Source organism: Panulirus ornatus, chromosome 15, assembly GCF_036320965.1.
Source record: "Panulirus ornatus isolate Po-2019 chromosome 15, ASM3632096v1, whole genome shotgun sequence".
NCBI lineage: Eukaryota > Metazoa > Arthropoda > Malacostraca > Decapoda > Palinuridae > Panulirus > Panulirus ornatus.
Window position 1 is genome coordinate 24,021,851 of NC_092238.1, and position 15,747 is coordinate 24,037,597.

General features: G+C 38.7%; 1 protein-coding gene across 1 annotated transcript in view; it reads left to right on the forward strand.

The window, feature by feature from the left end:
- The first annotated feature begins 3,643 nt into the window (after positions 1 to 3,643).
- The window catches only part of LOC139753758 (uncharacterized), a 63,640-nt gene continuing 51,536 nt past the window's right edge, over positions 3,644 to 15,747 (forward strand). Inside the window, exons 1-2 of the mRNA XM_071670580.1 lie at positions 3,644 to 3,743; positions 14,097 to 14,394. Of these exons, the coding sequence (XP_071526681.1) occupies positions 14,198 to 14,394 (197 nt within the window). The 5' untranslated portion in view covers positions 3,644 to 3,743; positions 14,097 to 14,197. The remainder of the gene's footprint in view (positions 3,744 to 14,096; positions 14,395 to 15,747) is intronic.

The following is a 15,747-nucleotide window of genomic DNA, read 5'->3' on the forward strand; positions in this document are numbered from 1 at the left end:
CAGGTACGTTTTTGAAACATATGTTGAGCAAAACTTTAGAACAAAAGCATCTTTGGAAATACAGATGGATGACAATGTGTCAAGAAAGTGATGCTGGAGATCATGAACAGGGATCCCACTCCACTGTAAGAAGCAAATGCTTTTTACCTAAAACAATGGTATAGTAATGGCTGCAGTATCTTATCTGCACTTACCCAATAGAACAAATAAGTATTTTTCTTTATGAAATGATAGATTGGGATGCAACAGTAAGAGAAAATACATTAAAATTATTAGCAAGTACCTTTATGTTGGCTTGTCCACTTCCATGGAAGTGAAAGTTTGTAGAGGCTATAGGAAAAGGATATATGAGTGGGAAGAGGGATGTGAAAATAGGTGAGCTTGGAAAACAGTCTTGTGTGAAAGATATCAGGAGAGACTGAGTGACGAATGGCAATAGGTGAAAGTAAATGATGTTAAAAGGGAGTGGGGCAGAAATGGAAGTATGTAGCGAAGCTCTCCTCAGATGTGCAAGATAAGTGTAATGAATGCAGAAGGTAGGAATAAGCATAGGAAGTTAAAGTTACTAGTAAAAGGGAAGGGGTTTATGGGCATTACTTGCAAGGAAGAGTGTGAGGGATTGGGAAATGTATACGAGAAAGTGGCAGGGGTTGCAAATGAGGGTTGGGGTATCAACAAACTAAAGGACAAATAAAATATTTAGGAAGGAAGAGTGAGGAAAACAAGAATAAGATAGGAACATCATAAAAGGAAGCAGATGGAGAAGTGGTAACAGGCATAGATAAAGGGGAGACAGCAAGCATTCTGGAGTGATGTGTACAATGATTGGGCAGCAAGCATGGGGTGTTTTGAGATATGGAAGTATGCAAAATGAGTGTCATGGTGAAAAGATGTGATAGTGAAAAACCTTGCATAAAATGAGATGTGGAAGAATGGTATTGCGATTGAACATCTTTAGGAAAGAGGTGGCTGTGGGTGAAACAATACTTTGATGTTTGGGCATGTGAAAAGAATGCATGAAGGGAAGTTTACAAGAAGAGTGTATAATGATTTAGACGAACTGGTTTGAGAGGGAGATCACCTGTGAAGTTAAGAAATAGAGTGGAAGAATACTGGAGAAAGAGAAATGATGGAAGAATGTGTGGAATGGCGTATGCAAGGGAAGCATGTAAGGAAACACGTAAGTGGAGAATCTTTTGCTGGTCTATTTCTCTGATGAGCATCAGCTAGATAAACTATGACTGTGTTGATACATTTAACGAATGTATGGATGATGGCAAGGTGCCAGAGGATTCACTGAATGCCTGTATAGTGCCACTGTATAAAGTCAAGAGGGACAAAGGTGAGTATTTGAATTGCAGAAGTAAAGTTTGTGTACCTGGAAAGTTATGGAAGTGTGGTGCAGTAGAGGAGATTAGAAAGCTAAAGGCATCAGACTGGGGAGAAACAATGTGGTTTCAGGAGTGGCAGAGGATGCTTGCTTTGAAATATCTGAGAAATAGAAAGGTTTGTATGTGAAATTTATGGATCAGGAGAATGCATATAACAGAGTTGTTTGAAGTGCTTTGTGGTAGGTGTTATGAATATATATGGTGTGGGAAGAAAGCTACTAGAAGCAGAGGAGTTTTTACCAAGAAAGTAAAGCAGGTGTGTACATATGTAGAAAGAAAGGTGAGTGGTTCTAGGTGACAACAAGTCTGCAGCAGGGGTTTGCATTGTTACAATGGCTTTAGAATATTCATGGATTTTTTTTTTTAATTTGTTAGGAGAGTGGTAGTTCTGTAGTCAATATTTATGGATTTTTTTTTTTTTTTTTTTGATTTGTTAGGAGAGTGGCAGTTCTGTAGTCTGTCAGGGGTGTGGACTGAGGAGGCTTGGAAGATTAGTCTGTTACTGTTTGATGATGGCATGGTACTGGAGGCCCATTCAAGTAAGAAACTGAATTGGTTGGTTTCAGAATTCTGAAGTGTTAAAACAGAAAGAATTGAAAGTAAATGTAAGTAAAAGTAAAGTTTACTAGGTTCAGCAGTGAAAAGGAACAGGTTAATTAGGGTAGGAGTTTGAATGGATATAACTTGGATGTAGCAAATTATTCTAGATATCTGGAAGTGGAAATGGCAACAAAAGGAACTTTGGGAGCTAACAAGACACACAAGGTGGTTGAATGGGTAAAGGTACCAGGTGCACTGTAGAATGTGTGGAAAGAGATGTCACTATCTCTGATGGCAAAGATGGGCATGTTTGAAAGCACAGTAATCCTGACAATGTTGAGTACATGAGAGGCATGGGATCAAGATGAAAAAGGATGAATGTGTGGGAAATATAGTTTGGTAATGTGATTAAGAGAAGTATGATAAGAAGAGTCTGGCTAAAAGGTGAAGAGGGTGTGCGGAAATGGTTTGCATGGACATGCTTTACCATGGTCTCTTCTCACTGGAGTACTGCTTTGTGCAAATGTCAAACAAGGCTCAAGAAAATAAGAATTGGTTCAAATCCAAAAGACATTTACTGCCTCCATTGATTTGTTAAACATCTTTACAAAAATACATTAAAGGTCTACCATCGTAATTGGGGAACTACACTAAAAGGTCTAAACTTTCTTAGAGCACAAACACATTAAACAAATAATTTGCAAGTAAAAAATACCAGAGCCTAGTCCCCACCTGCCATGCAGACATTTTCTAACTGGAAAGACAGTTTATGGAGAATATTCAGCATAAATACAGTAAAGAGCAGAGATAGTGTTGGAATGATCAAGGATTCGTTTTTCTTTAACCTACAACTGGAAAATAATATGATTACGTTAATATTCCCCGCCTTTTTAAGAATAGATACAAGTATTTCTTTATTGTATAACGATAAATCAGATCAGCCAGATTGCAAATGCATAAGTGAACAGTTTCTACATCAGTCTGGTCGTCGTATCCTGCTGAGGAAAGCCTGCCTAAAGACGGAATTCAGACAATTGAAGTCACAAAATCTGATGCTAGTTTGAGATAATGTATAAATGTATATGTTATATTTTAAGCATTTTTGTTTTCATAGAACAGCACCTAAGGAGATGAAACAAATTTTTCAGCTTTAGACGTACTTCTTACTTTATCAATTTGCACTGTTTCGTTGAATCGAATATCTGCATTCACCCAAGACATTCTATGATACTAGGAGTGTTGATAATGATAATGATAGCAGAACTACAGAAAAGCAGCGTGAATTTCGTACATATTGTTGAACATCGGGTGTGACGCGGGTTGTTTGTGTTTGTTTATGTGGCCATTGTGGAGTACGATGGCCACACAACGTTACCTGCTGCGTACGGTACTACACCAACCTACCTTCTCTTAATCTTTATATCCTGTTCATATGTGGGACGATTTTTAGATATTCTTTCTGCATCGTTGATTGTTAAAAGTCAATTACAGGTATCACAAATGATATATGACAAATCTATAAATACAAAAGTAATAGATAAGGATAATGTCTTTCTGAGCAGCATCTTCTTATGGTTTAATTAACTTTCAACGTCATAGTTGTTATATAGTTATCACCATACGCTTTCAGCAAAAGATTGAATAAAGATAATGGATTAGATGTCAAAGAGGTTTGTTATCCTATGGAGGCACTTGGCAATGATGCCAAGTGGCCGCCTTGTTTATTGCGAGACGAGACTTGTGGTGTTGGTGGACACACTGCACGTCGAGGTGTTCCACTTCATATCCTTGTTCTGCCCCACTATCAGTGTGGTTAGTCTCGCATTGCTTTCCCATGTCTTATGTGAATTATTATAACTCGTGCAGTGATGTGTACAGCGTCTGTCATAGCGTGTGTAGCGCAATAGGTAATGGGTGGAGGTCATGGGACCCAGGCAACATGAGAGACCCAACATGGACGAAGAGTTTTGATGTACGATTCATTACACTTGGGCGCAGACGCCAACCCTTGATGTTGCATCATGTCAGAGGTCCTGTAATTGTCCAAGGAACGTGAACGTCTGCGGCAAGTTGTGCCAGGTATTTGTAAAGTTATGCGAGAGCAGCAGCTGGCCAGACTAAGGTACGAGTGGCAGGCATAATACCTAAGTTAGTGCCTCCCATAGTATGATAATGGTGACCATGGCCCCTTACCTGGTTGATTTAAGTGTAGCTCCGCATGGCTCTTAGCTTTGGATTTTCAGTTATTTAGTTCTGTAATAATAGGGAAGTGTTTAGGGAATTTAGTAATGCTTGTGCAGTGTGTTTTAACATAACATTTTGTTGAACGTTAATGAATAGGGCGATAGTTTTCTAGGAGGGAAAATGTGGTGTTACTAAAAGTAAGAATATGAAATACACTTAAGAAAAATCAACAGACCCTCTGACAACCTCACCTGACTTCCCATGCAGCCATGATGTATCTTAATGTTGAATCTTCTAATCAAAAACAGCCAGACCCTTGATCAGGCACTGGTGCAGATAGTGGAGAATGTTAACAATTGAGTGACTTGCCAAGTGATCCCTAGCAGTAGGTGAACTTAGTTTTGGTAAATTTCTTGTTAGTTTTTGTAGATTTTGATATCTTCACGGTAATTAATCTTTAAAATTGGACATGTTTGTTGTAGTTAAATTTTGAAGAAAGTTGTTTCAATGGATTCCTTACAGTGTAGAATTGCTTTAGAATATGGGTTTTTACTTATAACACCTCCTCCCATCAAGTGAAGTCCTCTCAGAATGGACAGGGCTTTGAATTAGAGGGATTTTGTGTGGGAAAACCACAAAGAATATAAGGAATCAACTGGCACCCATTTTGTAAAAATGTTTTAGGTACAACAGGAGAGATACCAACAAAATCCCCCTTTTTTTCAACACCCAGCACATTTTTAAGAGGTTTCTAACTTCCTTGCAAGGCTTGTAAATACTTTCCAATGTGTCTTCTTTTTCCTTTCATTAACCTCTTTGTATGTCATTTAAGGCCTGATCTTGTTGTGTACTTTTGTCCGTGAATTTCAACTTACAGGATAAGTAATTGGTGAAGTCATCACTTCTCTTACATATTGCTGCCCTGGAAGCATATCTTTTCATTGATATAATGTGGACTCTGTTTTACTAAAATTCAAAGTGATTGGAGGAAGGAAAGTGAGTTGCCTTATAAAGTAATTTAATGTGGCAGCTTGTATAATTACAACCTATACAAACTTCTGCCTTGATGAAATACTACAAATCACATAATCGGTCAAAGATTTCATAACAGTCTCTGGAAAAGATAACATTAAGGCATACCAATTTACTGTCTTACACCTTTTCCCCCCAAGAAACAGGAACCAGATTTCTCTGGATGTTGCAAACTTTTAAAAAAGAAGTTGATGTTCCATCGACAGCAGGTATCAAAACAGCAAGAAATAAAGGTGTCAAAATGAATCTGAAAGTCACCCAGTATTATTTATAAATGTCAACTCTTAAAATACAGGCCAGAGTTTTGTGCTTGAAATCTGTGATGCTTGATGTTAATTATGCCCTTCAAGACAAGGAAAGTTAGCAGATAAAAGATTGCACATATTGTTTGTACTACTCATATACAAATTACTTTATAAAGTATTATATGTTTTCTTTCGCAGTTGTTCACCATTATCCCACTTTAATGAGGTAGTGCAGGAACAAAGAAAAGGCCTCATTTGCTTGTCCATTCTGTAGCTGTCATGCGTAATGCATCGAAATCACAGCCATCTATCCACAACGAGGTCCCAGAGACCTTTTCATGGTTTCCTCTGCTTACTTCAAATACCCTGGTTCAGTCCATTTTCCCTCTCCTTCATAACTCCTTGTTATCAGGTTATTATATATTGAAAGATATGTTAGTGCTAATGAAATCAACCATACATTTAATTTATTATTTCTGTGGTATATAGAAAGCAAAAAAATCCATAAGAGTAGGACATTTGCATTCTGTTTCTGATGAATTTACATTTTATCTCCCAAGCTAGAACATGTGTGTTCTGTTGTTGATAAACTTCCATTTTATAAGTGTGATACCTTCTTTTACATTAATAGACTCCACTTTTTCTTTGTGTTTAATGAAATATATTGCTTCAAATTATCTCCCCAAATGATATTTTATTCTCTAAATGGATGCGAAACACTTAAGCCCATACCATCAGTTCCTTTCCAAGTACAGCATTTACTAACATTTTATTCCCTAATATTTACTGACTCCTGTAAACCTTATCTAATTCAGGAAATGGGATGAACTGTCATTAGTATATTATTTCAGTTATTTTTTTCTTATTATACTTAGTTGCTGTCCCCATGTTAATGAGGTAGCACAAGGAAACAAACAGAAGAATTGCCCAACCCACCGACATACACATGTATATACATAAAAACCCACACACACACACACACACACATGTATACATACCTATACATTTCAAAGTATTTATTTATTTATTTATTTTGCTTTGTCGCTGTCTCCCGCGTTAGCGAGGTAGCGCAAGGAAACACGAAAGAATGGCCCAACCCGCCCCCATACACATGTATATACGTACACGTCCACACACGCAAATATACATACCTATACATCTCAATTTACACATATATATACACACACAGACATATACATATATACACATGTACATAATTTATACTGTCTGCCTTTATTTGTTCCCATCGCCACCTCGCCGCACATGGAATAACAACCCCCTCCCCCCTCATGTGTGCGAGGTAGCGCTAGGAAAAGACAACAAAGGCCCCGTTCGTTCACACTCAGTCTCTAGCTGTCATGTAATAATGCACCGAAACCATAGCTCCCTTTCCACATCCAGGCCCCACAAAACTTTCCATGGTTTACCCCAGACACTTCACATGCCCTGGTTCAATCCATTGACAGCACGTCGGCCCCGGTATACCACATCGTTCCAATTCACTCTATTCCTTGCACGCCTGTCAACCTCCTGCATGTTCAGGCCCCGATCACTCAAAATCTTTTTCACTCCATCTTTCCACCTCCAATTTGGTCTCCCACTTCTCCTTGTTCCCTCCACCTCCGACACATATATCCTCTTGGTCAATCTTTCCTCACTCATTCTCTCCATGTGACCAAACCATTTCAAAACACCCTCTTCTGCTCTCTCAACCACACTCTTTTTATTTCCACACATCTCTCTTACCCTTACATTACTTACTCGATCAAACCACCTCACACCACATATTGTCCTCAAACATCTCATTTCCAGCACATCCACCCTCCTGCGCACAACTCTATCCATAGCCCACGCCTCGCAACCATACAACGTTGTTGGAACCACTATTTCTTCAAACATACCCATTTCAAAGTATTCATACATATACATACACAGACAAGGTTATTAGGTACAGTAGGGTTGAGGGTCAAGTCAATTGGGAGGTAAGTTTGAATGGAGAAAAACTGGAGGAAGTAAAGTGTTTTAGATATCTGGGAGTGGATCTGGCAGCGGATGGAACCATGGAAGCGGAAGTGAATCATAGGGTGGGGGAGGGGGCAAAAATTCTGGGAGCCTTGAAGAATGTGTGGAAGTTGAGAACATTATCTCGGAAAGCAAAAATGGGTATGTTTGAAGGAATAGTGGTTCCAACAATGTTGTATGGTTGCAAGGCGTGGGCTATGGATAGAGTTGTGCGCAGGAGGATGGATGTGCTGGAAATGAGATGTTTGAGGACAATGTGTGGTGTGAGGTGGTTTGATCGAGTAAGTAACGTAAGGGTAAGAGAGATGTGTGGAAATAAAAAGAGCGTGGTTGAGAGAGCAGAAGAGGATGTTTTGAAATGGTTTGGGCACATGGAGAGAATGAGTGAGGAAAGATTGACCAAGAGAATATATGTGTCGGAGGTAGAGGGAACGAGGAGAAGTGGGAGACCAAATTGGAGGTGGAAAGATGGAGTGAAAAGATTTTGTGTGATCAGGGCCTGAACATGCAGGAGGGTGAAAGGAGGGCAAGGAATAGAGTGAATTGGATCGATGTGGTATACTGGGGTTGACGTGCTGTCAGTGGATTGAATCAGGGCATGTGAAGCGTCTGGGGTAAACCATGGAAAGCTGTGTAGGTATGTATATTTGCGTGTGTGGACGTATGTATATACATGTGTATGGGGGTGGGTTGGGCCATTTCTTTCATCTGTTTCCTTGCGCTACCTCGCAAACGCGGGAGACAGCGGCAAAAAAGAAAAAAAAAAACAGACATATACATGTATACACATATACATATTCATACTTGCTGCCTTCATCCATTCCCGTCACCACCCTGCCACACATGAAATGGCACCCCCTCCCCTGAGGATAGGTGAGAAAGAATACTTCCCATGTATTCCCTGTGTATCATAGAAGGCAACTAAGATAGGAGCGAGTGGGGGCTGGAAATCTTCCCTTCCCTTTTTTATTTTCCAAAAGAAGGAACAGAGAAGGGAGTTAAGTGAGGCTATTCCCTCTAAGGTTCAGTCCTCTGTTTTTAATGCTACCTCGCTAATGCGGGAAATCGCGAATATGTATGAAAAAAAGAAAAATATCTGTAGTGGATATTGTCTTACAGAGGCCATACTGGTGATCAGGAAGAAGACTGAAATTCAGGATGTCTGAGGATATGGGAGTTCAGGAGGGATTCAAAGACTTTTGATATCTGAACATAGGCACCATTATGAAGACGTACTGTTTCTTGTATTGTCTTTAGTATGTGATTGTGTTTTATCAGCTCTTGGTATCGGTATCAATACTCATGGTCTGTTTTAGTTACTTTCTACTGACACTTTATACACTGCCTCCAGTTGGTATAGTGTTGCAGTCCTCCAGACAGGTTACCAGACTCCTGTCTTTGTCCACCACTCATATAGCGCAATGGCCTTTAAAATACTTAGTGAACCCATTAATCATACTCCTCATAGATCTGTGCTTTTTTGGTAGAGAGGAGCTCCTGTAGATTTACAATCCATGCTTTTGTGCCAGCATTTGAATTTCAGCTGATTTGTGGTGGTGGCTTAAATGCCCAATGCCTCCTTATACAGCAGTTATATATGAATTCTTTAATTACTGTTCAGCCATCAAGTGTACAGGTTGTTGTAGTAGACCACTAAGTGTAGGTGACATCGAGTGATATTATCTCTGTTTTGGTGAGGACTCTAGCAATCCAGGTGTTAACCATTGTGTTAATTAAAAGACCTAAGTATATCAAAACATTCAGTAGGTTGTAATAACAATCAAGACATTTTGAAACTAAGCTGTGTAGGTCTTAGCATTCTCTCTAGTGTGCTCCCACCAGTAGTCTTTACTTTTAAAGGGCCTCTTTATTTTTTTTAAGTATAATCTTTCATTTCATGCGAGAAAATTTGTTTTTCCATTTACATGACCAGAACACACAAATTTTTGCAGAAGCACCAAGAAATTGCCTGCTTAGGGTTGATTTACTGAGAAGCACGAGAAAATATCCTGTACTACACAAGCTTGCATGAAGTTTTTAAAAAGATGTTTACATGAAACATGAAAGCTGTGTAATACAGGATGGTGCAGAAAATTTTTTTACCAGTGTTACTATCTTAATTGTGGTGAGATGAATCTTATTGTATTTCTTTGGATACCAACGTTTGGTGAAGTCTTTGTGTTGATGTTTTATGACTATTAGCGATTGTGATGCAAACTTTCATATATGTTGTCTTCGGTTCAAATACTTTGACCTTTGCAGTTATCTTACACTGAGATATTTGCAACAGTTTTCTCAAATGTTCATTGGAATGCAAACCTTGATAGCAAATATTTGTGAAAAAATTCTTCAAACTCCATTTTGTCAGTTGCTAGAAATTTGAAGCTTTCCACCTTTGATGCTTTTCTCCTCTGTTCATATAAATTTAACCATCTGTCATTGTTCAAACCTGCAATTATCTGTGTTGAATTAATACCTTAAAAGAAGAAATGTAATTGCATTGTACCAGTGTTAGGTTCTACTAGTAGTTTCTTAACTTTATTTTATTTTTTTTTTTTTTTTTTTTTTTGCTTTGTCGCTGTCTCCGCGTTTGCGAGGTAGCGCAAGGAAACAGACGAAAGAAATGGCCCAACCCACCCCCATACACATGTATATACATACGTCCACACACGCAAATATACATACCTACACAGCTTTCCATGGTTTACCCCAGACGCTTCACATGCCTTGATTCAATCCACTGACAGCACGTCAACCCCGGTATACCACATCGCTCCAATTCACTCTATTCCTTGCCCTCCTTTCACCCTCCTGCATGTTCAGGCCCCGATCACACAAAATCTTTTTCACTCCATCTTTCCACCTCCAATTTGGTCTCCCTCTTCTCCTCGTTCCCTCCACCTCCGACACATATATCCTCTTGGTCAATCTTTCCTCACTCATTCTCTCCATGTGACCAAACCATTTCAAAACACCCTCTTCTGCTCTCTCAACCACGCTCTTTTTATTTCCACACATCTCTCTTACCCTTACGTTACTTACTCGATCAAACCACCTCACACCACACATTGTCCTCAAACATCTCATTTCCAGCACATCCATCCTCCTGCGCACAACTCTATCCATAGTCCACGCCTTGCAACCATACAACATTGTTGGAACCACTATTCCTTCAAACATGTCCATTTTTGCTTTCCGAGATAATGTTCTCGACTTCCACACATTCTTCAAGGCTCCCAGAATTTTCGCCCCCTCCCCCACTCTATGATCCACTTCCGCTTCCATGTTTCCATCCGCTGCCAGATCCACTCCCAGATATCTAAAACACTTCACTTCCTCCAGTTTTTCTCCATTCAAACTCACCTCCCAATTGACTTGACCCTCAACCCTACTGTACCTAATAACCTTGCTCTTATTCACATTTACTCTTAACTTTCTTCTTTCACACACTTTACCAAACTCAGTCACCAGCTTCTGCAGTTTCTCACATGAATCAGCCACCAGCGCTGTATCATCAGCGAACAACAACTGACTCACTTCCCAAGCTCTCTCATCCCCAACAGACTTCATCCTTGCCCCTCTTTCCAAAACTCTTGCATTCACCTCCCTAACAACCCCATCCATAAACAAATTAAACAACCATGGAGACATCACACACCCCTGCCGCAAACCTACATTCACTGAGAACCAATCACTTTCCTCTCTTCCTACACGTACACATGCCTTACATCCTCGATAAAAACTTTTCACTGCTTCTAACAACTTGCCTCCCACCATATATTCTTAATATATATATATATATTTTTTTTTTTTTGCTTTGTCGCTGTCTCCCACATTTGCGAGGCAACGCAAGGAAACAGACGAAAGAAATGGCTCAACCCACCCCCATACACATGTATATACATACACGTCCACACACGCAAATATACATACCTACACAGCTTTCCATGGTTTACCCCAGATGCTTTACATGCCCTGATTCAATCCACTGACAGCACGTCAACCCTGGTATACCACATCGATCCAATTCACTCTATTCCTTGCCCTCCTTTCGCCCTCCTGCATGTTCAGGCCCCGATCACACAAAATCTTTTTCACTCCATCTTTCCACCTCCAATTTGGTCTCCCACTTCTCTTCGTTCCCTCTACCTCCGACACATATATCCTCTTGGTCAATCTTTCCTCACTCATTCTCTCCATGTGTCCAAACCATTTCAAAACACCCTCTTCTGCTCTCTCAACCATGTACTTTTTATTTCCACACATCTCTCTTACCCTTACGTTACTTACTCGATCAAACCACCTCACACCACACATTGTCCTCAAACATCTCATTTCCAGCACATCCACCCTCCTGCGCACAACTCTATCCATAGCCCACGCCTCGCAACCATACAACATTGTTGGAACCACTATTCCTTCAAACATAACCATTTTTGCTTTCTGAGATAATGTTCTCGACTTCCACACATTCTTCAAGGCTCCCAGGATTTTCGCCCCCTCCCCCACTCTATGATCCACTTCCGCTTCCATGGTTCCATCCGCTGCCAGATCCACTCCCAGATATCTAAAACACTTCACTTCCTCCAGTTTTTCTCCATTCAAACTTACCTCCCAATTGCCTTGACCCTCAACCCTACTGTACCTAATAACCTTGCTCTTATTCACATTTACTCTTAACTTTCTTCTTTCACACACTTTACCAAACTCCACCAGCTTCTGCAGTTTCTCACTTAACTTAACTTTATGTTAAGTAATAATCCATAAGATTGATAACATATTTTTGAAGCATTTTTTATATAGATGAAATATCTCAAATGGAAAAAAATGTTGTGGAAAAAGTTAAACATTAGTATTTGCTGTTCAGCAGTATGTAGCAGTACCTGTATGTAATAGAACCTGCACTTTTGAAAATTTACCATTTTGAAGTCCAAAATTGCAGCTTTAACTCACTGTTGACAAATTTGAATACTGATTTTGGAATTGTTTAATATGAAATGAATCTTTGGCTTTGAAAACTTACTGTTCAAATCTTGAATTGAATTTAGATAATAGTGTGCTATTTATTATGCCTTAGATTTTTAAATGCCCTAGACCATATGGAACACGTGCAGTCAGCTGTCAAAGGCTTCTCAGACTGAATACAGCACATCAGCATCATTTGGTTAAAACTATTAATTCATATTTTTGACTCAAAATAGGTAAAAACTAGCTTGAATATAGATTTTTATTTTCATGAACTTTGTTGTATATTACGTGGTACTGTAGTGATTTTTCTCTTTAAGCAATGAGAAAAATCATTTCAGTTACACTGAAATGTTACAAGCTTTGCAAGTTGTGTGGGTTATGCTTTTTATCTGACATGCATTTTATTGTGATTTCTGTGGTTGAATGGCTAGGAAGATAACCTGTTACCAAAATATTCATTGTTGATTGTGTGACTAGTTTTTACTTTGTTTAGTTGAACAGTTTTATTGTGATATATAAATGATTAACCTGTAGGTGTACCTAAGTAAGCTATGTTCCTCTCGTACCTGTGATTATCTTGATTTTAGATTTATTTTCAATATGATAAACATGAAAATATGATTGATCGTGCACTGTTGATAGAAACAGTATTGATGAATTGTACTTGTGATACAGCAACTCTAGTGAGATTAACTGCATGGGGACAAATGTTTCCTCCCAGGAAGGTTACCACAGTGTTCTGAATAATGTTGTGGCCCAGTACTCCTATATGTTTTAAAGGACATTGGAACCATTAAATTATTTTAGTGAAACCCTACAAACATCTTAAAGCCTTTTTGGATGATGTGAAAACCTCATTCAGCACTCGTCAAGTTCTTCTTTTGCTGATCGAAAATTTTACAGCATAGTACGATTTTTTTCTTTTAATATCTAACTTCCTCACAACGCTATTATAACATCAAATGTTACGTTAGCCAGTGACATGGTAACACGTCCTTGACGTAATGCTACAATGTCATAACAACACTGTGGAATTACGTTACAACATTGTTAAAATTTCATTCATAGCACTACAACAGTTAAGTAGCGTGTCTTTGGGAGATAACTGAATGAGTACAGATATATGAATGACCAGAAACAGTGTTATTTGGATGACCTGACACACACGTAGTATATATTGGTAATCTACATATTTTCATATTGCATTCAAAGGAATTGAACTTTAGATGTGTAATTTGACCGAGAAAGAATCTTCAGTGTCTCATGATAGGTGGTAAATATTTCTAGCGCATTATTATTTTCTGTAATGTTCTTTTTGAATGACATGACATGATATTTGTTTATATATATATATATATATATATATATTATTCCTTGGGGATAGGGGAGAAAGAATACTTCCCACGTATTCCCTGCGTGTCGTAGAAGGCGACTAAAAGGGGAGGGAGCGGGGGGCTGGAAATCCTCCCCTCTCACTTTTTTTTTTTTTTTTTTTTTTTTTTTTTTCCAAAAGAGGGAACAGAGAAGGGGCCCAGGTGAGTATATTCCCTCAAGGGCCCAGTCCTCTGTTCTCAATGCTACCTCGCTAATGCGGGAAATGGCGAATAGTATGAAAGAAAGAAAAGATAAATGATTAAGATCTTGGTAGTGTTTTCAGTATGAAATTGAAAAATTGCCACTCATATAACTAATGAAGTGCTGTCTCTCTCCACAGTTGCTTGAGATGTATCAGCATCTTATAGAATCCTCTTGAAGAACAGTCTTGTGTATCCTTGTGAAGCAAAGAGGATCTTGTTGTCAGTGAAGGTGGACACAATGGCAGATGAATGTGTTGTATGTGGTGAAGCTGTTGAAGGCAAACCATTGTACAAGAAGCTTGGTTCAGGAGAGTTCAACGTTGAAGTGATAACTGCGCTGCGAGCCTTGCAGCTCACATGTCTTCCAGAAACAGCCAAAAATGACAGTTACATATGTTGGGATTGTGATGAGGTCATAGTTGGCGAGTATAGCAGGTATGTTAGGATTTTATACAAGCTGTGATTTAGACAGCTATGCATATTGAAATGCACAAATTAAGGGTTTATTACTTCATACTTCTTAGGTCATGCACCTAGATCATACAATTAATGTTTGTTGGAAGCACATTTTTTTTTTAAAATAAGTTATCCAAAGGAATGACAGTACCATTCTCCAAACATAGATTTGTATTAACTATAATCTTGAGACAGCTCTGATTAGTGGTTAACTGTATATCCTCAAGACCTGAAAATAGTTTCCGGTACTTTATCTTTCCTTTCAGTTTGTGCTCATATTACATGCTATCCCTCTATGTGTGATTACACTGTAGAATGCTACCCTTTCCCAGCATAGCTTTTGTACTGAAAGAAAATCAGTCAGAATTTTAGCTAAACAACCTTTAGAAAATATGAACTATGAAACTGAAAATTACCAATAGATGAATTTTTGATGTTACCACTTATGCCATGTGAAGGCATGCACAAACTTCACCTTGAGGTAGTGGTGGAAGAGTGGACATGTTTCCATTCTGCCACTGACAGCAGTCATTTCTGCGTAAAGGACATGTTACAACCTTTGTTCCATCACCAATATGAAAAACGCATGAACAGCTATGAAATAATGGTATATTTTTTTGTATTATACCCTGTCGCTGTCTCCCACAACAGAATAAACCTGCCATTTAGCTGGCTTGTCCTTTAGTGTCACACAGCATAGGGGAACATAGTTACACAGTAAATCCTTGGATAAGAAAATGTTTCTTTTAACATCATTATGTGTCCACTTCCAGGAGTGTACTTAGATCTTGCAAATACAGATATACATTATATCATGACTGTGAAGCATCTTTACAGTAAACAGTTGTAAACAAATGGTAAAACTTCAGTGATGGAGCACGAAATAGTCACCATGGCTAGCAGATTATGCCTAATATGGTTATATTTCATATGGGTCAGTGTATTGCTGCCTTTTTGCACTTTATGGTCACCATAACAATCCCAATGGCTAAAGTTACCAAGATGAAAATATGTAAAGTTGGGAACTGCATGGATTGCTGAAGTGGACAGAAATCTTCACCCACATAGGAATAGTTAGTCATTTATTTCATTGATTTATATTTTTCTAAATATATGGAAAGACAGCTATTACTTACATTACATTGATTGCACTAAAGAATAACTTATGATGATTACAGTACAGTGATTACTGTTCTCCATCTATCTACTTCTGTTCACCGTGATGTTGCTTTCCTTTCCTTATTTGACAAGTATTATTTTGGCTGCTGCTTTCATGAGCTGTATGTATTTGTCCCATCCACCAGGGCTTGGACCTGTTTGCTGCCTTTAATA